At 39.1% G+C, this 25285-nt stretch overlaps 1 protein-coding gene across 2 annotated transcripts; it reads left to right on the top strand.

Moving 5' to 3' along the window:
• The first annotated feature begins 1003 nt into the window (after positions 1 to 1003).
• On the top strand, positions 1004 to 24256 carry KIAA0408. Of its 2 annotated transcripts, XM_082755601.1 has the most exons (7): positions 1004 to 1072; positions 9414 to 9520; positions 13660 to 13857; positions 16108 to 16449; positions 16796 to 16875; positions 18014 to 19373; positions 21326 to 24256. In XM_082755601.1, the coding sequence occupies exons 3-7, from the start codon at positions 13723 to 13725 to the stop codon at positions 21497 to 21499; spliced, it is 2091 nt and encodes a 696-aa protein (XP_082611727.1). In that variant the 5' UTR covers positions 1004 to 1072; positions 9414 to 9520; positions 13660 to 13722; the 3' UTR covers positions 21500 to 24256. The 2 variants fall into 2 exon arrangements, with proteins under 2 accessions (XP_082611727.1, XP_082611726.1); XM_082755600.1 differs by lacking the exon at positions 1004 to 1072 and having other exon boundaries at positions 9347 to 9520.
• The last annotated feature ends 1029 nt before the right edge of the window (positions 24257 to 25285 follow it).

Below are 25285 nucleotides of genomic sequence, written 5' to 3'. Positions count from 1 at the left end.
TTCTTTTTTATTCTTCTCTCATCCTCTAAGGAAAGAGCCAACGAGCATCCTGCATGTGATGTGCAGAGTTGTTCCAAAGAGGTTTTGGGGAGCAAATTCCTTGCTGACTCAAGATCTTCTGCCATGAAAAATGAAAATTACCTACCCTTATCTTATATTGCAATCCTATAGTTGGCAAATGCTGTTATTGCTCACGGTATTATCCAGATGTTTTAGTAAGTCTCTTGCTATGTTAATTTACTTGTGTTGTCCTGCTAGTTTACAGTCAAAGTAGTTACCAGGTGAAGCTGAAAGCTATTATTTCTTATCCCTATGCTGACTAATTAGTCTTTTGTTTCCTTGTATCAGAAAGTCACAGACGCAGTGAGTTTGAAGCTAATCATTTACTATACATGTACTGCATGAAATCAAACAGAAAAGACATTTGGCATGCTCACTTTCTGATCTAGCAATACCTCTGAGCTTGTAGAGCTCCCATTAACTTAGAGGCAGAGCACTGCATGGGTTCATACAAATTTAAAGCAATCTAATTGGTATTTTCTCTGAACAAATAACAGTAATAATTAAATTTGGCATTTCAACGTTAGACCATGCAGAACTCCTACTGATGTCAATGGGAGATGGGCACTTGGTCCCTCCACAAGCATAGTCTGATTCACTATTTATTTTGTTAAAACTTTGGACTTGCTATTCCATTAATTGACTGTTCTCTTTGTCTTTGTATTTACTTTCCCAGATGTTCCAGCCTATCATTTTACTTATTCTCATCCTTGTATTATTTTCATCCCTTTCATACACAACAATATTTAAACTTGTCTTCCTTTTTACACTGTTTTTTGTACTGTAAGCCATTCATCATTTACTGTTCATTGTAGTATTATTTTCAGTTTGTTTATTTTGTCCACCCTCCAAGATAAGACGTGCAAGAGACATAGTTTCTGTAATAGCCACTGCTGTAAAAACACTGAAGACTACTTGTTTGCCAAACCTAAACCAAACCCCCAAAAAACTGAAAAAAGCACCCTGAAAATCACCCAGTTGAATAGAAAGACTGCTCATCACAGTGTTCCAGGTAAGCAAACATAAAAGAATATTTTTCACTTTGCCTACTTTTTCTCATTTTTGAATGAAATATTCTTGAGTGTCTGGAACCAATTTAATATTCATTAATTTGTACCAAATCAGAAGCAAAATAGAAATATGCAGAGTGGGTGTGAAGAGTCTGTTCCTTTTGTCTTCCCACTCTCAGAAAAAGAATTTGTATTCTAGCCACCTATGAATAGTGAAACCACTTTTGATGTGTGTTCTGAAATTGTATTTCACAGTCTGTATATATTTTGCCTGGTTTTGATGATAATACTTTTCAGCACCGTATTAAGTGTATTAGACACCATGGAGGGACAAAATGAGAATGGAGATTGGACACTCTGATGTGGAAATGTGACAAGGAGCTGGAACCCTGAGAATGAGATACAAAAGGAGGAGGTATCAGAGCAGGCAAGGATTCTTCTGAGAGATGTAGGCTGGCTGCATTCTCTGCTCTAGAAAGGTGGTCACAATACAGTCTGAACTAAAGACGGTGAAGTCACCTTCTCTGATGCCAATTATCTTTTCCTAGCAACCTACTGCATTAGATAACATTTTCTTGTGTGCTCTGTAGCTACTAGGGCCCTGGGTTCTCTCCCTCCAGTTTGGGCATGAAGGAACATTGTAACTCTTGGCCTGCTGAGTGACCCTTGTTTAACCACGTGGATGGTGGTGAGCAATCATAGATCAGGGAGGCCTGTGTGCATCATCAGCCACTGAATATTTCTGTCTTGCCTACAAGAGGCTGCACAGAGAGCAGAGGCCACACATGATCTTCCTATAACACTGAACATAGGCAGTTACTACAAACACAAGATCTTCCACTGTGAAAACCTCATTTGAAGTGCCCCAATGGAGCTCAGTTTTATCTATTTTTTTCAACCTGTGTTGAAACCAGAGTCACACAATTTTGAATTCTCCAAAATTGATCATTTACAAGTGAGTGTATTAATGAAAGTCTCGTGCAGATGCCATGATAAAGGATCTAGTGAATAAAGCAGCTGCTTTTACAGCTGACAATAAGGACTTCCTTTCCATGCCAGCACTCTGTTCACTTAATGTGTTCCTGTGTGAGAAGAGTTCACCTCCATGCCTCTCTCCAACTAATCAGAATCCTGCCAAGGGCTGTATCCCACTACCTGAAATAGCAGAGACAATGTCTTTAGAGAAACCCCTTATAGGTAAGCTGAGGTTGGACAACAGAATTTATTTTAGAAGAACAAAAAAGATAGTAAACTTACTACTTTCAGTATTAAACAAAACTCTTAGTGTTCTCCGTATTTGTCTAGCTCTACGTATTTGTCTAGCGCTACTGTGTACTCTATGCATGTGTAGTAACACTGATCAGTTAAATCACTTAATCTTAATATAATACAAATACTTACTCCTATCAGGGGATATTGTTGTTTGTATTTATTTTGTAGTTATCAAGATATGGGTAAAAGAAATGATAGTCAACATATAAGTAGAGATTAATTGATCTGGTGTCCTGTTTAAAGAGAAAGTCAGGCCCAGGAGAGTTTGAAACTTTGAAGAGTTTCTAAGATGCTCAGTTGCCTAAAAGTTAAGTTACATATATTAGAAACTATTACCAGATATGGTCAGTCACAACTTACCTTCACAGTGAATTTCTGTAACCTTAAAGATAGTTCTCAAATCACTGAGCCTTTTTGCTGCTTTTGTCACAGTCAGATTTTGCAGCAACTGTTTGAAAAATTCTGTGTTGTTTTTTTTTGTTGTTGTTTTTTTTGTTTGTTTGTTTTTTTCCTCATGGCTTTGCCATTTGGATATTAAAATATAATAGTTCTAGGCTTCAACTTGTCATATTAAATCTTAGAGCAAGACTGACTTTTTGAGTTTCTTTTTGTTTTACTGTTGCCCTTGAGAGAAGAATAGATTTATTTTTTTCTTAAATGTTAGAGGCTCAGTTCCATAAAGGATGACAAATCATGCTTAAACCTGATCTGAAGTTCTGGGCTTTCAGGTTTTAACCTACACTTGTTTATGCCTTTCTCAGCCTTATATGTAGTCAAGATGATTAGAGAGATCTTGCTTTACACTGAGTGGATTGGTAAGGATACTACTGTAAAGTAGTAGGAAAGGTTAATACACTGAATTTATACATTGGATATGTCTTGGAAATAACTTGGAAAAGATTTGTGTCTTTCTTGGAAATCAGAAAAGTAACCATGAATCTATTGAGTCAAGAGGCCAAGAAGTCCTCTGCATAGAACTGGCAATTATATCTCCACTGATTAGTCATGGTGATTTTTGTTTCATGTAGTTTTAGATTTCCTTTATGTGAGTTGAACTCCTCATCCTAATTATGTCAAGCATCAAGAAAGCCAGTCAATGTTGAGACTTCTGGGGGCATTTAGGGAGCTGTTGTACAGGCTACAATCTGAAATTAAAGGATCCTGAAGCATCCAAAATCATTTTAGAAGGTCCCCACAGTCTTTGAATCTGTGATGAGCAAGAACAGTGAGGACCTCCGCAAACCTCAGTGCAGAGAAGGAACTACAGAGAAGGAGCTGGGGTTATTTAGCCTAGAGAAAAGGAGGCTCAAGGAGACCTTATCCTGCTCTACAACTACCTCAGACAAGGTTGTAGTGGGGTGGACATTAGTCTCTCTTCCCAAGCAGCAAGTGATAGGACAAGAGGAAATGGCCTTAAGTTGTGCTAGGGGAGGTTTAGGTTGGATATTAGGAAAAAAAAAGTCCACTGGAAGGGTTGTGGAACAGGCAGCCCAGGGAAGTGGTTGTGTCACTATCCCTGGAGATTTTCAAAAGACATGTAAGATGTGTTGCTTAGGGACATGGTTTAATGGTAAACTTGTCAGTGCTAGGTTAACAGTTAGACTTGGTGATCTTGGAGGTCTTTTCCAACCCAAATAATTCTATAATTCTATGAAATAAAAGGCATCCTTCATGTGCTGCATTCAGCTTGAAGGGAGTGATCAGAGCTGCTTAACTTTCACACTGGGTATTGCAGAGAAATTCACAGACCTCCATTTTTCACTATTTCAGAAGCCTCTGAGAAAGCTGATAAAATGAGTACAGACCCATAGCCAGAAGATAACATCTAGCCAATAAAATAAGAGTTCTGTATTTTGCTAAATGGAAATAGCTTGGTCTCACAAAGAAATGTGACAGTTATACTTGCCAAGAAAGGCTGCAGATTTTCTCCTCTCAGTTATTGGCCTGGTGGGCAAAGTTCACCTCAGAGGTGAGCAGATAAATGCAGTTGAACACGTTTGCATCCTCTAGCAGGAGTGCGTGGGAGTCAGACAGAGAAGAGCCAGACAGCACACTGCTGATTCATTAACTTGTCTGCCGCACAGCATCTCATTCTGAAGAGCAGTAATAAGAAGAATATAAGATTTCGCTTTTATGTGGCAACAAGCCAGATATGCCACATTACCTATCAGTTCAAATCTGTTATACCTATAGAGATTCACAAATCCCCTTCTGTAAGCAAAGTGCTTCTTAGAACATGCTGCAATAGCAGAACATGGTGGGTATCGCAGACTAAAGAAATGTTTATTGTTGCTCTCTAAAACCCATGATGAGAGAAGGTTAAATTAACCCAAATTTATATGTTTCTTCAAGTGAAAGGAAGGTGCTTCCACAATAAAAGGCATAGATTCTCCATAAGTAGGATTAATATTTTGAAGTCTTCTTTTATAGCATAAAACTCAGATGTTAAGGAAGTGAACATGCATCATAAAGCTAACCAACCTTTTTATGAAGTATGTTTCCTCTCACAGATCACCACTGCAGTTACCCTGTGCAAGTTATCCCAAGTCGTTTTATCAGCTGATGAAATGCAGTTCCTCTGAAGCACAATGTAGGAGTTGCACAAGTATGCAGTCCTACAAAACTGTGAGATACAATATCTACTGCTGCTAATAGGGCTATTAAAACAAATTTGGTAATGCATTATGCTAGGGTGTAAATGTTGGAAATCTGATTTAAAAGTGCACGAAGAAGCTGTACAACATTTTACTGAAGGGGATGAAATTAAGCAACATGTTTTAAATGGGCACTGGAGTTTTATTCTGTGGATAGAACTAATGCAAAGCTGAATTTCGGCTGGATGCTGGGATTAATATTCTATTCTTGCAAAACACTTAACTAAATTTCAGCCTCAGGATTGCCTTATTTCTGCATTTCTCTGAAATATTAAATTTCTGTATCCTGCATTCCCAGGGAATTCATTCCACATTCTTTCAGAAAGAAGAGATCTTGCATATGTAGATCTAATTCTGATATTTTAACATTTGTATAAATTGGAAGTAAATCAGATGACTTTCTGTGTCACTTAGAATATAGATGCATTTTTTACTTCACTGCAAACAGCAAAATACAATTAATTTTCTTTCCTATTGAGAGTCAGCTCTGGATACCCTGAGAAAATACCTCTATAAATATTTTCTTTATTCTTACTGCAGAATTCCCATGATACTAGAAAGATCGTCTTCTCCAGGATCAGTGATATTTCTTTCAACCAAAAATATCTGTGCCTGAAGCTCCAGTTAGAGAGAGAATAAGTGTCTGCTGACACATATCACCAGTGCTTCAGAATCAAAACCAGAAGAGAGCAGGTGCTATAGTGCAGAAATATGCCTGGCAGTCGGAAAAAAAGAAAATTGCCAAAAACATGGCTGTAAATATGTGTTATAAAAAGAGATGAACTGCACATGAACTTTGGGTGTTGTTTACAAAAACAAGCAGAGCTTTAGGATATTAGATGTCCTTCCCCTTAATCACCCCAGAATTTGATAGGTGAGTAGGAGACTTCTAAAGGCATCGGTATCAGGGGCCCAGCTCTCATTGGCTTACATTTCTGTCTCTGATTTAATGCCGAGGGAAGTGATATTCAAACCCAACTTTTGCCATTACACATGCGGTTGCCTATGGGGAAAATTACAGTGGCTCTATTTAAAGTAAACATCTAAAGTATCTGCCACCGATTTCCAATGTACCCTTGGAGAACTGGCATGACATAACACTTTGTTGGCTCTGTTTCTCCGTTAAGACAGATGCGATTGCAGAAGCGCACAATGGTTAGAGGAGGCAGAATTTGTGTTGCTTTCTGCCCGTTTCCTGAGATATATCCACAGCTGAGATGTATTTGCCAAAATTATTGAGGTGTAAATTGTAATGTTCCAGGGATCTGGTGTAGTGATTGGGTTGACTGCAGTGGCAGCAGTGCTGTTCTTTCCTCCTCTTACCCACTTGATGCTGACAGAACAACATGGGTGCACTGTCACCAAGCTAGTACTAAAGGTGCTCTGAAATGGTCTTGGGCACAGGCTGTTATCCACAGCACACACTACCCGAGTATGTAATCAGATTATAGCCCATGCTGAACTTGCACTCCTTTGTCTTCAGCCTTGTACAATGAAGAGAAATTTAGCAGAGGAGCTGATTAAAATGCCCTTGCACTTGTTCTGTTGAAGTGCTAACTTCTAACACAAGCTGAGCTGATACCAGGCATGGACAAAGTGCACTTTGCCTATGGAAGGCATGTGTCAGAATTAATCAACCTAAAATTTCCTTCCTGCTTATTTTGCCTGTACCAGAGCCCAGAAAGCCACATTTGCCACTTTTTCTGGTGATATTGAAGGATGGACAGTTTGTGTTGGATGACTTTTCCCCTAGAGCAAAAGCCATTACTGCTACACTTAGGGTTGTGAGGAGCGCTGAGCCCAGGTTTTAATAGCTCACTTTTTTTTGTTGTTGTTGTTGTTGTTGTTGTTTTTTTTATCCCAACTTTGCTCTTCTTTTCCCATATTAGAAGTTTAACATGGCCATTTGACCCATGCACAGAAACATTTAGTTTTCCCTACCCAGCCTCGAGCTGTTTCTGAACTGTCCTTCCAGTGTGATGTGTAGGTCAGGAAATTTTCTTTCTCCAAATATCATCCTGCAAAATAGTGTGAGTGAAATAGAGTTTGTGGCTATCCAGGACAGCAGTAATGCCTGGCTTCCATGGGGGTTTAACTTCAGGGAGCCCAGGATATGAGGGAGCAGAGCTCCTTCATGGTCCTCATGAGTGAAGCCCTCTGTCTTCTTAGTGAAAGCCAAGCACCTACACCCTCATGCAGATCCCACCATCTCAGCAAAGGTTGGATGTGAAGCTGCAGTGTCACCTGGAGAGCCCCATTCAACTGAGTGGGGTCCAGCTCTACATGAGCCCCTCAGTCTCACACATTTCTAATTCCTCTCACTGTCAGAAATGCAGGATTTTGCCTGAGTGAAAACTCAAGGCTGTGATTTAGTCCATTGTTTCCCTTGCTTTTGCTGTTCTGTATTTCCAGGACTTGTCATAGCAAGATAAGGGACGTTGAGTTAGCAATATTAAATACACAAGGATAATAGCCAATACTGATGGGAAATATACAGAAAGAAAAGAGAAAAAAAAAAAAAAAAGGGAAAAAAAATCCCTTCATATTGTCTCTATTTGCAGGGGTGCAGCTGTGCTGGCTGCAGGGAGGAGCAGCACTGTGGCACCCAGCCTCCAGCTGTGTGCTCTGTTCTGCCCCCAGGCATTCGGCGTTGCTGCCAGCCATGGCAGCTGGCCTGCTTGGAAATAACCTCCCCAACAAGTCACACTTTTGCCTTATGAACGGGAAAACTGCAATTCCTCAGCAGTTGGAGGCTGAGGATTTTCTTCAGGAACATTCAGTCTCATACTTGGGGATCTTTGTTTGGTTTTAGATTGTCTGTAAAATTTTCACAAATGGCCCAAGTCCCATTATTTATGTTACATGGGGACAGAATAAGCACCCAAGTAATGTGTTTTCTGAGACTTACAGCTAGACCATATAAGGAGACAAAATGTGTTTTCACTGAAACCTGCTTTGGTATTTACTTTAAAATGCACCCAGAGCTAAAATCTGTATGTTGTGTGTAGATTTTATCACACATGCATCTTATTGTCCTGAGGAGGAAGGTGCTGACTAAGCAAGGAGGTGAGAATCATATCATGTCCTCTGTCTCCCAGATCCTCCTGTCATCAGCTGCCCTGCCCACAAAAATATACATCACCCCTGCTTGGTGCATTTGAAGACAAACATCTGATGGGTCAGTTTGCCCAGAGTTTTATGCTCCCTTAGTCAGGTACGTGGTAGCACCTTTCAGGGCCCACATGGGAACAAATGGTCCCTGAAATGTGAGTTTTCTGGCTGTGGCTGTTCCCAATCACTGCCCACAGACATGAGTACCCAGTGGGTCAGCAGTACGTGTGCACAGCCCTGCCTGGGGTCTCCCTGGCTGTGCCACAGGAGAGCAGTGTGACACACACATCATGTGGCACAGCCTTGCTGCCTGCACGAGGCATGGTGGTGAGCAGAGATGCAAGGAGCCAGCCAGAGCTCCTCGTGCTCAGAGTGGCTTCAGGGTCTCCTGCAAACTCTCACCTGCTGGGTCATTTCTGTCACACTCCCCTTCCCCTTCCCATGTCCCTTCCTGTGCTGACAATTGCTGTGGGCACTCCCAGTGCTTTACGTCCAGGCTGAGGTGCTTTTGGACCATCCTTGCTAGCCTTATCCCAGGGATGAATTTCCCTGTGCAAAGGAGATTCCGTTGGCTTTCAAGCACTTTGCTGAAATAAAAAGTATCCTAACAGACCAGGGAATCTGATCCAGAAAGCTTATAAAGTAGCAGGAATATTTGGGCATATCCCAAAGAAACCATTGTCACCGTTCCCAGAATGCGGGACAGTAGGATTACACAATGCCCAGTAATTCTGCACTTTGTAAGTGATAGTATATGAACGCAGAAAAAGATTTTAGGGAGGAGTCTTTTGCTTTTAGCTCTTTAAGATAGCTATTAGACAGCTAAACTGCTTCTTTAAACAAACTCCCTTTACAAAGCGCTTTATGAGGGTCAAGTTGCAAAGCTCAAAATGATTGCACTAAAAAATATAACCCTGGAAACTGGGTCTGGGAGACAGAAGAATCTTCCTTCACGACATGGACGCTAATAAAAGAAACCTAAAATTGCCTATTGTCATAGCTGTAATGTTAGCACTGGCTGCTTTGGCAAGCTTTAAAGACTGGACTGCACTATAAAACCTAAAAATGTCCTGGACTTGGAGTTGTTTACACAAAATATGAGGAGATATAAAGTTACAGAGCTGGGGGTTGGAAGAGATGGCTTTAAAGCCATCCTCCGTGCGCTGACGTCACGTGGAAGCCAGCTGCTGGGATGATGCTGAGCGGAACTGTTTTTCAGTTTGCAAAAGTTGTGGAGTTATTCAAAGAGAGTTGCAAATGCTGTCCCAAGTGAAAGGTTAGCTTAGCTTTCTTGTTTCTTTTCAAGATCAAGATCTGCAGAACTGGATCTCAGCTAGCTACGCGCTTCATTGCTTTCACTGCTGTTTAGAAATGGACTGAAAAACTTCTGAAGGATTTCTTATTCCATGAAAGGTATGGTTATGATTTATTTGAAATCGGTAGGTTTGAACGGCTTTGAACTGTTAATATAATTTTAAAAAATGCAAATTGCTAATGTAACAAACAGTTATTTAAACATCTCTCTGATGTTTCTATTTATATGTTATATGGTGTTTTATGTATGGTGCACATGTTTTTTATTCTTAGATAAAGACTCGGCATTAGTTTAGTCGGTTTCTTTAGTGCAAACACAGATATATCAACAGAACAGGGATGACAGGTATCATATGAGCACTGGAGTTTCTTTTTCCTTCTTTCTCTTTTTCTTTTTCTGTTTTCTCATTTTCTTTCTCCTCCTTCCTTCCCCTTGCCCCTTTCTCCCTCTCTCTCTTTCTCTCTCTCAAATGTAGTTTCTTTCCAAGTATAAAGTGCACAGTATCATGGCACCTGACTCACTTTTATAATTGAACAAATAAATTACTTTATAGTTTCTTTAGTCATCCAAAATATCAAAATATAGTACCTTGTAGGAAATATCTTTTTTTTTTTTTTTTTTTTTTTTTTATTTGAAAAATCAGTGGAAGTTTTGTGTATCTGAATGGTCATGAACATCCAGTTAATCTCTGTTGAAAAATAACGTCTCCTCAGCTGATGTCACTGCAGATTATTTTAAGAAGTTAGTAAAATTTGATTTCAAACTGTTGTGCATCTTTAACTGGTAGATAAAAAAGACACAGATAGTAACAGTAATGCCAAATAATAACTTAAAACATTTTTGTTTTGTTTGAAAGGAGGGAGGGCTAAAGGAAAAGTTAAGAGAAAACACAGATGATGCAGACAAAATTGATTATTTGTTTGAAGCTGATTGCTGCAATGAGCTTCTGACCTTGTCTAGGACATGCAGAATGTGCCAATACTGCAACAGCACAGATACTGCTCTGATCCACACAGCAGATGAAAAAGTGTAATTTTTCATCCCTTTACGTTGCTTAAGCCATATGCAATATCCCTCGGGACATCTGGGTACACCATACAGAGAGAGAGTATACTACCTGAACTACACATGGGTTTCTATTGCTAGTAGGGAGTAAAACAAACAAACAAAGAAACAAAACAAAACAAACAAACAATAAAAACCAAGAAAAAAAACAAACAAACAACAAAAACAACAACAACAACAACAACAAACAAAACAAAAAATAAAATAAAATAAAATAAAAACAGGAATAGAGCCACAGAAACAGGAGTTAAAACTCTCAGAGGAAATTACAATAGCAGTAAAATAGCTGTTTTCTTCTCAGAGTTTATGTCAAGAGGATATCAGAGAAACATAAGCAATACAAGGTTTTTGTGGATCTTAGAGCTACAAGTAACGATCTGTAACTTTTGTTACTAGCCTCTTCACCTCTTCCAAGACTTGATTGCATTTTGATCATCTCAGGTTCTTTTTATAATTACAGTCTCATATGAAACAGCTTGTAAATTGTTAAGATGAATGCAAACATAACAAAAGTAGTTCCCAGCACAAAGAAACCACCAGGGGCTTTTTTGATGATATATGCATGCTTGAAAGGAGTACATATGTATTCTTATATATATATATATATATATGATGTGATATGATGTCTTGTGTTTCTTACTACTAATATGCTGCCAATTGAAGCATGGCCATTGCTACTTACAGTACACTGACAAAATCACCACTTCTGCAAGTTATAGACAGATTCTTTCTGCCTCTCTAGTTCATGACTTTACAGTGCTTGCACATTTCTGTTTCTTCCTGACACATATTTAACGGGCTCCAGCGGAGCAGAGTAAGTAGAGAGGTGACTTTTGTTTATTTCTCTGAGGTGTCTTGAGAAATAAAGGCATAAATGTAGCAAAATAAATAAATAAATAAAATCTACTAAAAATTATGACCTTTGAAGTAATGAAGTGAGGAAGAATTGAAACAGTTGTAAAGTTATTTAGAAATAAGTGCTTAGATTGCAACAGATCTTAAGGTTTTTTTGTAAGTTGTTTTAAGATTTTTTTTTGTTGCTTTGTTATTGTAAGTTCTTTTTTGTAAATTGTTTTTGGTCAACACTTAGTGAAGTTTGGCACAAAGCTTTGGCCTGGAGAGCTGCAGTCTCTATAGCCTGGCCACCTTCCCTAAGGAGCCACAACCAAGCCAGTGCTTGACCTCTTTCATGATGAGAATGCTGTGTTGTCTTTGAGCAGCTCTTAATTTCAGGAAGTTTTATGTGTTTGTAAAACTGCCCCACACATTTTTAGGCAGGTGGAAGAAGAAGGGCCTGAAATCTGTTCATAAATAGTTGAGGGACAGATTGCCATTTCAGAGCTCCTTGTCAGGGGTGGGCCAAAGACTGAAAGAGTAAGCTCCAGTACCAGGTTATGTGGTGGCATGGTTACATTGCTATGAAACAGACTAGCAGAGATGTTTGGAGAATAGCTAGCTTACTCTCTCAGTCCTCAGTCCCAGCCTGTTTGAGGGTTAATGGTTCTATAACCCCGGGGTTAGGTTTGGGCCCAAGATGGCCTGGTCTGGTGGAAGATGCTGTAGGAGGCCTTCCTGTGACACAAAACAAATGGGGCTCAGTGGAGCTCTCTGCTCACTTGCTAATGAAAGAAGCTGACTCCAAGTTTGGCATCAGCTTACCAGTCAGCTGAAATAATGCAGACACTGGTAAGCACTGATTATATAGTAGCCACAGCTGAATCAACAAGACTTGCCCAATAAAATACAGGATGAAGAAGAACTGTGTGAAGCTTGAGGGTGAATTTTCACTACATCAAAGAAAATGTGGGTGGTAAAATGGGCTGTTCCTGTGAGCTGAGAGTCACTGACTGTCAGTCAGGGAAATGAACAAATTCCAGTAACATAAACTGGGGCTTACCTACCTCTAGTTAACTCTCTGATAAGCCATTTGCCTGCCTGTACACTTGGTTTCTGGTTGGAGACCAAGGCAATGCACAGGCATTTTGTGATTAAAGTCACAAAAAACTCCAGGTCCACCTAAATAACACAACAGCATGCCTTGAGAGCCAAAGTTAACAACTGAAGCATCAGTGTGCATGTACCAGCCATTACGCCACAGAATTCACTGTAACTGAATGAATGAGCATTACTTTGGCCTAGCTGGCATAGTAAGTGTGCTGACAGTAGTGGAGTTTCTACTGTAAGCCTAACAAAGCACGAGGAATATCAGGCCCAGAAAATCTGTAACTGTTTTGCTCCAATGTCAAATGAGAAGATCCAAAATATTTCCTTTAAAATATGTGTTTGGTAGTTCTATTAATATTTTTTCATTCACACATACAAGGAAACCAAAGAGTTCTGAAGAGGATTTAGAAACTGAATCACAAATGAGTGAAATATTCTGAGCAAGGTTTTGAAATAAATTTGAGTTAGTGCTCTCAGAGAACAGTTTCCAGTTTTCTCTGCTAGTCCTAAAACTAACACTTATAGATGTAGATTTGTGAATACAAAATACGTGAAATCTTTATAGATTAATGCTTTATGCTATGTGTGTTTGTTACCTGCTACTTGCTTTTCTCTTGACTTTTTCTTTGTGTGTTCTAAAGCATTCATATAGCCATGAGAACTTTCTTCTCATGTCTCGTTTACAGTCTTAACTCCTAAAAGAATGTCATAGTCTTTTCCATGCTAAATGCATGTGTAAAAGGAGTGAGACAGCAAACATGATACCTTCACACCTGCAGTTGTCTTTTGAACAAATGTAAATATAGCTTTCACCCTCAAGGGCAGACCTCACAGGATCCCAAGGTCCTGAAGTGCCGTTCAGTATCACATAGACTCGAATTTCTTTGAAAGCATGTTTATAGTGAGTAGTAACATCAAAGATGTGAATTGGCCATGGTACACAGCCTGTTGTGGGAGACACTGGTGAATCTTGTGATGCTGGCTGTGCATCCCTCCTCTTCTCAGACTGGGCCTGTCTACCCCTAGGTTAGTGTCCTGTAACGCTTAGTTTTTCATCTTCCAGTCATACTGCAGATATATATAATGCAATCTTGTACTGCTCTCTCCTGCAAGCTTATTTCCATTAATTATTTGGTTGTGGAATTTTTGCTCTTTTTTTTTTTTTTTCTTTTTTTTTTCTGGAAGCTAGATTCAAAGACAAATAAGACTTATTCTGATAAACTTTCAGGAAACATTCAGGGAAGAAAGAAAAAAGCAGAGCTATCTTGTTGCTGTTACACAGACTGTAACCATGGACCTGCGTAAACAACTGGAGAATACAGAGAGGAACTGGAATAAGGAGAAGATGGAGCTGCTGGAGAGATTTGACAATGAAAGGAAGGAATGGGAATGTCAATGGAAGGTCATGCAGAAGAAAATTGAAGAGGTACTTCTAAACAAAACTCTGAGCACTGGCATTTTTTCTTGAGTCTTTTCAGTGACTAGAGGTCACTTTGATTTATTTTTCTCTGAGTTATATCCTATCTCCTATCTGTCACTGGGATTTTGTTATAGCTGATGGTAGGATACAGAGCCTGGTGTTAATCAGCATTTGCCATTGTTCGTTTAATATTCACAAATACGATGTAGGAGGTTAAATGTAACTCTGTCAAGTTTGCTGTATTGTTGGCTATATATACCGCTGCCAGTTCTGGCCATGAGCCACAGTGCTCATTTTATACATGTTCAGACACGCTGAGCAGATCTGCACGTATGGGGTTTAGGAAAATGCATATTTAGTAACAAAAAAATCTAGGTATTGTAATTCTCTGGCAAAAAAAAAGGGGGGGGGAAGGGAGTTACATGGCACAAGTCTGTTAGAATAAATGGTAATGTTAAAAAAGTAAGTCATACATCAAACGCCGTATGATGCAGAACTTTTCTGGCTAGAACCTGCTCCATTTATGGACAGCATTTAGTAGAGAAAATGGCTACAATAAATAGTATGAAAGCCCTGACACCACTTGTGTTTACACATACTAACAAATACTCGCTCTGTGCCATTTGTAAGGCATCTCCTTCCAGAAATAGTTTAGGTAATTTTTTGTTACTCTTTTATCTCCAAATTGTCACTTCAACAGAACCCTCTGACACACTGAAATGCATAAATGGAATCTGCTTTAGCAACATACAGAGACAAGTTTTTTCATCACTGAGCTTTCCACATTTTTCATGCTAATATACGCATGGAGTAGTTTTGCTTGCTCTCTGCCAACACCTCCCTGTGGCTGAGCAGCACAGGAATGTATGGCAGAGACTGCTTAGTATGAGAAGGAAAACGAATTGCAGCCATATACTGCCCTCAGCATACAACATAACTCCATAATGTCAGCTCTCCCATATATTACCTACAGTTTTTACATACCTTGGTGTGACAGTCTCTGCTGCATTTTGTCCTTTGCGTTAAGACATTTCTTTGCTGTCTTACCTGATTTTACCACCAAAGTGAGGGGGCTACAAAAGTTAGTTGTGTGATCCGTGTATATTGAAAATAAGCTTGTTAGGTTTATGAACGGTTTTCAAATGACAGTAATGTGTTGTGAAAAGGTATTCTGATTATTAGTAGTCCTGACAATGTCAGTGAAGGCCATGTTTGTTCAATGTTTTTTATTAGCATATGGATTATAAAAGTATGACAGAGAAAAAGAGAATGAAGGGAATCGATGATGCAAATAGCTGAGTATTACAGGACCAGACAAAACTAGAGATGATACCCCAAGTTTATTGGTATCCAAAAGTCCCTTCTTAAGCTATGTCTGTAACTAGCTACCCTTGATTTCAGTTGCGTAGTGTTTCTTCACTAAAAGCCACAAGGGTGGAGAAAAGGGGAGATGCCTTTTAAATGCCATCATCTGTAGAGGGTTTTCCTCAACAAAACTTGTGCTACCTTATCAACTTGTAATTTCATTTGGTAGTTTTCTCTAGCCCACTAAATACTAACTTGGTTCATGGATTCCTCCAGGAAGACCTATGTGATTTAGGAGATGATATTGCTAAGTTACGAGGTAGTATCCTTCTTTCTTATTGCTGTGCTGAACCCATATGGAGCCCTCATTTCTAGGAAATTACAAAGTTTAGTCCTCAGGTTTCATGAGCAGCTGGGCTTTGTTAGTGAATTTGAGAGTTTAGGATGAGGTCAAGTGTCAAGTCTCTGAACATGAGAATACTTCAGATCCACAGCACTAACCATGAAATGTCCACATGTTCTTCACGTTGTCATTCTTTTTCACCGTCTTTCCAAAAGCCATTGGGTTGGCCTTATACACTGTGAAAGAGCAGGCAGATGGCTGTCCAGAGGTGCTTGCTTTATGCTTTCTTCATAAAAGCAGGTTAAGAATGAATGTTTATAAAGAGCCATGGGATACTTGGCACAAGAAGTGATACTGTAAGCAGAAGAGGTTTTTATGATGTTGCTATTTTTTCTACTTTATAATTTGTCAAAGTTCCCTGGTTTTGATGTGCTGGGTAACAGGAACTAACACCTTTTCATTTACTAATAAAGCTACTGGGTCTTAGCAGACATTGTGAAAGAAAATAAAGGGGTGACAGCATTTGCCAAATATGCCATTCTGGACTTATCACTGAGTCATAGAGAAGAGTGCTGTGATTTAATAGAAAGTTGTATTGTTTTTTTCAGCTTTACCAGGAGGTAAAACTTAGAAGGGAGAACAACATGAACGTCCATGATAATAAGGCCATTCAGAGCAAGATGCTGCAGCTGTCCATGCATTCCCCCACTTCAGAAGAGAGTGACACAGTGGAGCTGAACTATCAACACAATGTGGTAAATGACAGGATGGAAAAAGGGAGTTTGCTCAGTAAAATAGGACCCGAAGGTAAAGAAGCCAGAGCCAAGAGCAAAAACAATATTCTGCTAATGGACAATTTGGCTTTTGAGAACCATGAGGAACCTGAAGACAGTATCAGCATCAGAACTTCCAAGAAAAATGCCAAGAATTATATTGGTGATCTCAATGTAGTAAGTAAAGTCTACCATGTTTCAATTATAAGGGTGAGGAAAATACTGAGAGCTTTGGCCTGCCAGGGTTAACCTGAAGAACTGATCTTCCAGATTTTATTTTTGCAGACATTTTATTTCCTCTACTTCCTCCTCAGTTTGCCATTGTTGTGTGTCTTACCACTGTTTAAATGTGCTAACAGCATGCACTTTACATCAATTCCTAACCGGGGGGCATATTAATATCTTTTGCTTTGCTAATTCCCTTTGCTGTGAATCTTAAATTCAAATCACCACAAGTTTCAAAATAATTCCGGAGATACCATTTAAAGGCTTATGTTAAAAGACTATTCTTATATTTACAAAGGCTCTTAAAGAACTTGCCAGAGTTAGTGAAGAATTATGCAGCTATCAAGAGGAAATTCGAAAGAAGTCTAACCACAGAAGGTAAAAACATACTTGGACTCTTTATCTTAGAGGAAGAAAATTAATAATAAAGTTGTGTTCCTGTTCACTTTGAAGGGAGGTTTGCTCTTGAATTTATTAGCAGCTGAGCAGTTTCTATCCTCTCAGTCTCTCAGTGCATAAAACTTTCAAATTAAATTTGCTGAAATATAATAAAAGACCATGTTTTACTAGAAGAATTTAGTTTATCTATAGAACCTACAAAACGAGATAAGTATGAGATAAGTATGAGATGACATTGTACGTGTTTTTCTAACGGATTTATAGAGGTTTGGGAAAATGAACAGATATTTCTCTTTGCCCTGGTGCTGTTTCCATGCAATTCTGTACAATTTTGTATGGGTATGGTTGGGAGGTTTCTTAAACACAGATTTAGCCTTAAATATTGGAGATATGTCAGGGAATTATAATCCAAGACTGCGAAGAAAGCAAGAGAAGGAAGAACGATCATACATTTGTATGAATGGAAAGATAGTAAACCACACCCTGAAAAGTACAGTAAATGAATATTCCACCATCTATTAAAAATTCAATGCTCATGGTCTCTTTTAGCAAGCTAAACACCAGACTTTCTCTTGAGTAGTGCATAAATGCTCAGAAGGTAAGACTGTACCCATGATCTGACATGGTGTGACACATCATGAAAGAGATGGAGATGGGCTATGTCTAATCTATGACTAATCTATGACTGCTGAGCTCCCTAGGAAATCTGCACATGGCAAGCTCACATGCACCCAAAGATGAGAGGGACTCCTTACACTCTCCTATGCAACCATACAGTCAATGTGCTGCCTGTCACTAAGTTTTTATTGCCACTATCCTTGCTATAGGACAGTTAAGGGAACAACTAGTCATCTGACTATCTATCACTAAAAACTCTGAAAAATAATTTTAGTGTCAAGAGAATGGAACACAAAATTCCCTGGGTTGAGCTTTCTTCAAATTCTTCATGTATTTTTCAAATATGTTGTATGTATCAGCTGCAGCAAAACCACTCCCAAATCCTTTTAAGTAGCCAGCATTAAAACACCTGCTCTCAGAGAGAATGGATCCATGCTGAGGTCCCCTGGGGGAAAACCCTTATTGCTCATCCCTAAAATACCTCTTCTTTTATGTCCAGAATGAAGTCACTTCCTTTCCTGGGGGAATTTGAAGAAACCCAAAACACAGTTATTCTGCCTGAGATGAACCATGTGGCCAGCAGTGAATCACAGACTTCAGCTGCTTTTGAAACAGAGGAGCATAATAATAGGAAGAATCTGATGAGCTCCAGCAAGGGTTTGAAGGACATGTCCTATGGTGGTCTTATTGGTGATGGAGGAGCAGACTTCAGACCTTGGCAAAAGAAAGAAGCTCCACCAGTTCCTCCACGGAGCACTTCTCGACACCTAGCAAATTCACTTTCTGCAGTAGTACAGCTTTCTGAAGCACCCATGAGAGATCCAGGCATCAAAAGCACTTGCAAAGTTCAGGACTGTAGGAGTGGAAGGAAACTGATGAATCCATTGCCTATAAAACAAAATGAAACTGCAGTGACAAATGAAGGGCAGACTGTGAAAGGTCCTGTGGTGGTAACTGCTGCAATACCTGTAACCAAAAATGAGTGCAATGTACCAACAAGTTTCTGCCACAACACGTGGGCATATGATGCTGGCAAAGACAGTAAAAGTGAGTCCTCCCCACTGTCATCCCAGAAAAGTTGCTCAGATGGAAATATGGCCCAAAGCAACAAGATGCACCAGAAACAAAATCCCAAATCTCATAGCAGTCTTTTTTACAGTAATGACTTTTATGCCCCTGCTACCCTGCACAGTGATCTTTTGGGAGACTGTAGGTATACTTTGGGAAAGGCCCCAAGAAATGAAACTTTAGCAGCAAAGATTGATGAGTTTAACCGGACTGTATTCCACACAGATAAACGTAGCAATGCTTTGCAAGAAAACCTGGTGATTCAAACAGTGTCAGAAGATCACAAACCCTGCAGCCCACCTTGTGACTCTGCTATTAGCAGGACAGAAACTGTAGATACATCTCATGTTTCAAATCCTGAATTGTCTGCACAAAAGGAAAAAGAAACCAGCAACCCCAGCAAAGCTGTCAGATCAGCAGGGCAACAAAAGCAAGTAAATGGACTTCCAAGTACTAGCAGTTATAGACACATGCTTCATGAGCATGACTGGAGACCAAGTAATTTATCCGGTCGCCCGCGTTCAGCTGACTCAAGGTCAAACTATGGTGTTGTTGAAAAGCTTTTGAAAAACTATGAAAAATCCACAGTGACTTCTCCATGTAATGAAAAACACTGCAAAGATAAGTGGACACGGGCAAACACTGAATCCACCGATGGCGGTTGTGAGATGTTGAGTCAGTATTTAGAAATGCTTCAGATTGAGCAAGGAAAGCAAGAATTTCCGAGGAATTCAGCCAGGCATATTGGGCAGCAACTCAAGCAAGGAAAGGAGAGACAGAAGTTACCAGAGGTAAGGTTCATAAGAATGGCAAGAGCAAAATAGTTCAGTTTCGTACCGAGCTTCAGATTCTAATGTGAGGCAAGCTAACCTGGCAGTGTAAATAATTACATAAAAATAGATTATTTAGGCCAGGATCTGGATGAATCAGGAGGATTTTCATTGAAGATAATAGAGTTTTAGGCAGAAGCATTTAAGTAAGCATGACCAGTGAAGATGTGTGCCAGATTCTCCTCTCTGCTGCTGCTACATAAAACTAGATTTTAACTGCAGTGCAGTTATTCAAGGACTGAACTAATGAAAATTGCAATCAGATTTTAACTCACTCCCCTTTTCCTTTAGCTGGCTAGATATTTCATAAGACTTTCCAAAAGTCTTAAGCACACAGTAATGTCAAAATCCTAGAGGAGACAGGATTCTTCTGTCCTGGGTGCTGCTTGTTTCAGGATTTTCTTGTAACTGCCTTTGAAAATGGGTGCTGTAGCTTCCTTAAAGCTTCCAGTAATAAAGTGACCTCCTCTTACTCATGTCTCAGTTCCAGGCTTGTCCTATATATTCAAGAATAGGCTCACAGGAACAGAAGAGTATGGCATAACTAATTAATTTATATTTGGCAGAAATGTATTTGCAAAAGTTTAGAAGTATCGCTTTTGCCAACATTCTTTCTTAATGAGAAAAGAAACAGATGTGTTTGTGTTGATTTTTTTTTAATTTTTTTATTTTTTTTAAATATACTATAAGTTACAGGTTTTATAAAAGGCCACAAAGAAAGAAAAATCAGTTTTTCTGAAGAGCTCCTTGGCCAAAGAACATAAATAGACATGCCCCTTAGCATCTCAGAAAAGAGAAGGCAAATGTGTTCAGAGCCGAGAAACTTAAATGGGTTTAGACTGTCAGCTGGTATGCCTTAAACTGTCACAAATTCACAGACTTCAGTGGAGCCATGTGAATTTAAACAGCTGAGAATCTGACCATATAGATTTTCTACTGCTTGTCTTTATGTCAGCCTCTTGCAGCATCTTGTTTAGTAGAAACACCTTTGCTACAGCATAGAGGAAAACCTCTGATTTCTTTTTTATCCAGTGAAAGTTTGATAGGAAAATGAAATTTCATCAATAAGTATGTAGGGAAGAAATAATGATCAGATAATGGCTGAATTTATGTTGATATCAGCCAAGAATAACTTTACTAAGCCAATTGGATCATTTTATCCACTCACTTTATGTTGCTCACACTTTATATGGCTGTTTATGTTGTATAAAGTGTGGGATACTGCCTGATTAGGGGGTACCATTCTAAGTCCAGCAGCATTCATGCCACAGAGGTGTAAGGAACTACACGTGGCATGAGGCATGGAGGAATTTGGTTTATTTTCATTATTTCAGATTCACATCACTGTAGTTAATATCAAAGTCTGTTGTTTTTCTGGTGTATATAAGGCTCTGCGTGCAGACATGACACTTCATTAATAAATAAGCATTCTGAATTATTTACCAAGAGTAAACAGCTTCATGCTGTGCTAATGGAAAAAGAGTTCTCAGCAAGATGTGACTGCTGAAAAAGGATTTATCAGAAAGTGCTTGAAAGTCCATAGACCACACTCCAGTAATGTAAGATGGCATTCTAACTTCTATGTGTAGAACAGTATACAGAGTTCATTCACAAATCTTCTAAAAAGGAAAAGAAATAAACAGGGAATGTTCAGTTCTGTCTTGCATTAACATTTTGTCCCTTTCCTTGCATCTGACACTTGTCTCCACATTTTTTAAACTGCCATTGATGCAAGAAGCCCTATACATAGAAGTAGCTGTTCTTTTGCATTCTGTTCATTGCTGCGTTCCTTTAATAGCTTCAGACCACCTGCTCTGCGGTCACCCTAAATGTCTTCCTACATTCCTATTGCATTCCACAAAAGACTTTTGTGCCCTAACGTGTTAAAGCAAGGAGCTGCCTTTGTGTTCCAGATATCTGTGCCAGCTAAATGTTCAAGTGGGAAGGGTTTCTCCCGACCAGCCCGACCAGCAAATCGACGTTTACCTTCCAGATGGGCATCGAGATCACCGTCAGCACCACCTGCTATGAGAAGGACGGCATACAACTGCTCTGTCTCCTTTCGTTCAGAGACTTCAGTAGTCTGAACCCAGAGATGGGTTGGGTGGTGTTGCGAAAGCTCTGCACCTCATTGTAACTGTGTTTGACATGTTACAGTGACCAGTTCTACCCTATCCTATCTTGTCCAAGAATGACCCCATCACATGCCGGACAAAACATTTTGAATCTTAGGTCGTCATCATGGTCTTCAGTGTTTTTATTAAGATGGAACAACTATATCCCTGGTTTTCTCTTTTTTTATTATTTTTTTTTTTAGTACTAGCTCACAAAGAATTTATTTTGAGTGGCATCTTCCTTAATTTGCCAATCAATTTTGAGTTGGAACAATGTATAGTGCTGTATATTCTGACTCTTCTGCAAACAGCAGAACGTAAAGCTGTATGCATGATCATGTGTTTGTAGGTGCATGTGTTGGACTAGGAAGTATACAGGTCTGTATTTAGAAGAGAAAAACTGTGCTAGTGTTGACATTGAAACTACAACCTATATGCTGACATATATATATATATACTTTGTGTTTATTTTAAAAAGTTTGAAATATACAGTCCTGATGACATTTATATTTTGTATATCTTTTACATAGGTTCACAGGTGTAGTATTTAATGTACAAAAACTAAATATGCATTTTTGTGACTGATTGCAGCGATAATGCCTTGCACAATATGTATCTGAAGCAGACTAGCTCGACTGATTTGTCAGTCATGCTTCATGGCATCCTCGTTCAGTTTCCTAACCCTTATGATACTAGGTCAAAATACCCAGACATATTTTTTCTGAATTAAAATATTATATGATTTGTAATACATTAACCTTTTTCAGCACCAGAGACATTCCTGAAATGACCGAATCCCTTTAAAAAGCTTAAATGCGCCATTATATATATAGCATACTGTAAACACTTCGGTAGTTTCAACTAGCGTAACATACAATTTATGAAGGGAAGATAAGGGTTGTATATGCTCAATTCTGTGAAACTTATTTTTCCTTCTAGCGCTATACTTTGAGGTTTGGCAAAGTCACAGAACAATGGACTTGTTTACTCTCACTCAAGGCAGGAGAACAAGGACCGTTGTTGTTCCCAGTGCTGCAGGCACACTCCTTTTTTACTCTCCTCCTAGACTAGAGTGCCTGAGCCACTTGCTAATGTACCGCTCCCTGACTGACTCGTGGCAGTCAGTTACAAAGTTTACGTGCACTCTGGCAACAAGCTGCATCTAGTACGGAAATACTGCATCAAGATATCATCACAGTGGTGCCAGAAATCCCAGGCAAATGGCATTGGAAGTGTGTTTTTGCTATCACCTGACTCGGCATTATGGGCCATTGCGATGATGTGTACAGAGCCTGGCTTGTTCCTCCGCACAGTGTGAAAGAAACACAGATACTACCCAGACTCTTGCTGAAAAGACGGTGTCCCTCATCCTGGAATTTTTGCACCCTTTTCAAGGCTGTTGCTGGATGCGTAGTGTGGTAAAGATGATAAATGTCGCCTTTAAACAACATGTCTAGGTTAAAAGGAGTAAAGAGGTGCTTCAACATCAGCCTAATCTTGTCTTGCAACTTTTCTTCTTCTCCTGGAGAAACACAGTGTGTTCAAAGGAATTTCAGAAATCATCCCAGGATCCATTAATGTGCACATTTCATATGTGAATGTAAAAAGGATTTCAGAGAGGGTATAGGCTTTTGTCCTAGTGAATTGTCTGTGTGGCAATATAGGGAAAATTAGTTGTGCTTAATTTGATAGTGATATATTGTCTTACTCCAGTCATGATAAGAATCCACACCTTTTTGCTTCCTTTTAGGGCCTTATTCTTCTTTCCTCTGCATGACTGTAGTTTTGCAGAGAGAGAAAGCAGAGGGCAGCTTGTTCTGAGCAATATACCCTCCAAGGTAGTATCAATAACTTTTCGGGCAAGCCAGTGTTGGATTGAGCAAGTATTAGAGCCATAAATCCAACCTTAGCCATGCTGTCATGGCTGCCTGCTTGGCAAAAACATGCTCAGAATAATTTGCCCAGTCTTAACTTCCTGGTACTTTCTATGTGTGAGTGGCAGGAAACCCAATAACAATTTGTGAAGGCTTCAAACGGATCAACAATTCATCAAAATTCACTTGGACATTATTGCAAAGTAATTACTGGAAATTGTATAAGGACAGAGAATCTTGAAGAAAATATACAATTTGGACAGACGCAAAAATCCATGTGCTCGAGTGAAAAATCAAGAGTATTATAAATGTTCTTGTTTGACCTAATTTAGAGATTGCACTCCATTAGCTTCCTTAGAACTAGAAAAATTACAAATGATTTATAGTGAATTGGGAACATTGCTTAAAAGTTTCTCTAACTGTGGAAACCGGCAAACTGAAATGCCTTGCAAATTGACCTTTTAAATGCCTAAGTAGCTGAGCAGCTTTAAATGCCTAAAGCTGAGGAAAGGGTAATGTGAGAGAACTGTAAAATTATAGTTCTTAATTTCAGAGTGCTGACTGCAATCAAACTTCCTTCAGTTACCTTTATGGTAATGTTAAGCAGTTTTGTTCTGAAAAATGGTGGTGCACTTTTGTTTGACGAATGTAACTATGAAAGAGTTTCCCTTAATTAATCAGTGAAGGTGTTTCTTTAGCTCACTTAATTTTATTTATTTATTTTTTGGTTGCTTTGGACATATATCACATTGTTGAATAACAGAGAAAGGATCAAATACTTACAACATTCCCTGATGTATGTAAGTTTAATGAACAGAAGGTTTTTGAAATAAAGAATAAGTCCATTTTGTCAAGATTTTCTGTGTCCATCTAATTATAGACATGATTCTGATGCCTGAAAGTATCAAAACTGGTGATTTAGATCTGTAGGTGGCTAGATGAATATACCAATTTTAGAAACTTGCTGCTGAAGCTATTTAAATATCCTTTTCAGTCATACCCATGACAGGGCCAGTGCAGTGCACTGCTGTGAGTTTTTTAGTTCCCAGAACTGTGATTACTGAACCGTAGTACTGGCTTCATTGCACTTGCTGTAGGAGGAAAGAGCTCCAGGTTCCCCCATATGACAGGAAAATGTAGTTATCTTGGAAGCTCTTGGGCAAAAGAGGCTCTATACACATGCACACAGATACACTAGTAAAAGAACCATAAATAGCCTAGGTAGAATCAACTCTACTTATTACATAATGCTGGTGTCGCCTATGGAAGCTGATTGTTTTCTAAGCCATTTTTTAAAATAAGTTTTTATTATTCTTCTATATGCCACCTCAAGTCTTAACGTCGATACAGAGTCTTCTTACCTGTGCTCTGAACAAGTCTGGGATCTTGTGAGTGTATGCTTAGGGGCACTGAAATAAATGCAGCAGAGAATTTTCAAAGTGTAAAAACCTTAAACCAAGTAACAGGGCAGGCACATTAAAGGGCACCCTCTTGCACACGAGAAATCAGCTGCCCACTGAAATATTTATAAGCTGATGGAGACATCATCTTTCCCTCAAACCCTTTTAGGGAGGACCGCAGTGTGGAGGAAACACACAGGGAAGAGAGGGTCAGGCCTTGGCTCCATATACAACATAGCAGGCTACCCGAGTGCTGCAAAACCTCTGGATATTGTTCCTCAAAGACAGAATATATTTCCCCTAAATGTTTTATCTTTACAGTTTTAGTGATAGACTTCTTATATATCTTTAAAACGTTGCTGAAGGGATGAACTTTGTTCTCCATCAACAATGCAATTCTCTTTGACTGTTACTGTAAAGGAGTTAACTGTTATGTATAGCAAAGAACTGGCAATCAATGTAATATAACTCTCCAGAGCACTCAG

This window comes from Aythya marila (assembly GCF_965140915.1).
Source record: "Aythya marila genome assembly, chromosome: 3".
Taxonomy (NCBI): domain Eukaryota; kingdom Metazoa; phylum Chordata; class Aves; order Anseriformes; family Anatidae; genus Aythya; species Aythya marila.
This window is presented reverse-complemented; position numbering and strand designations above follow the sequence as displayed.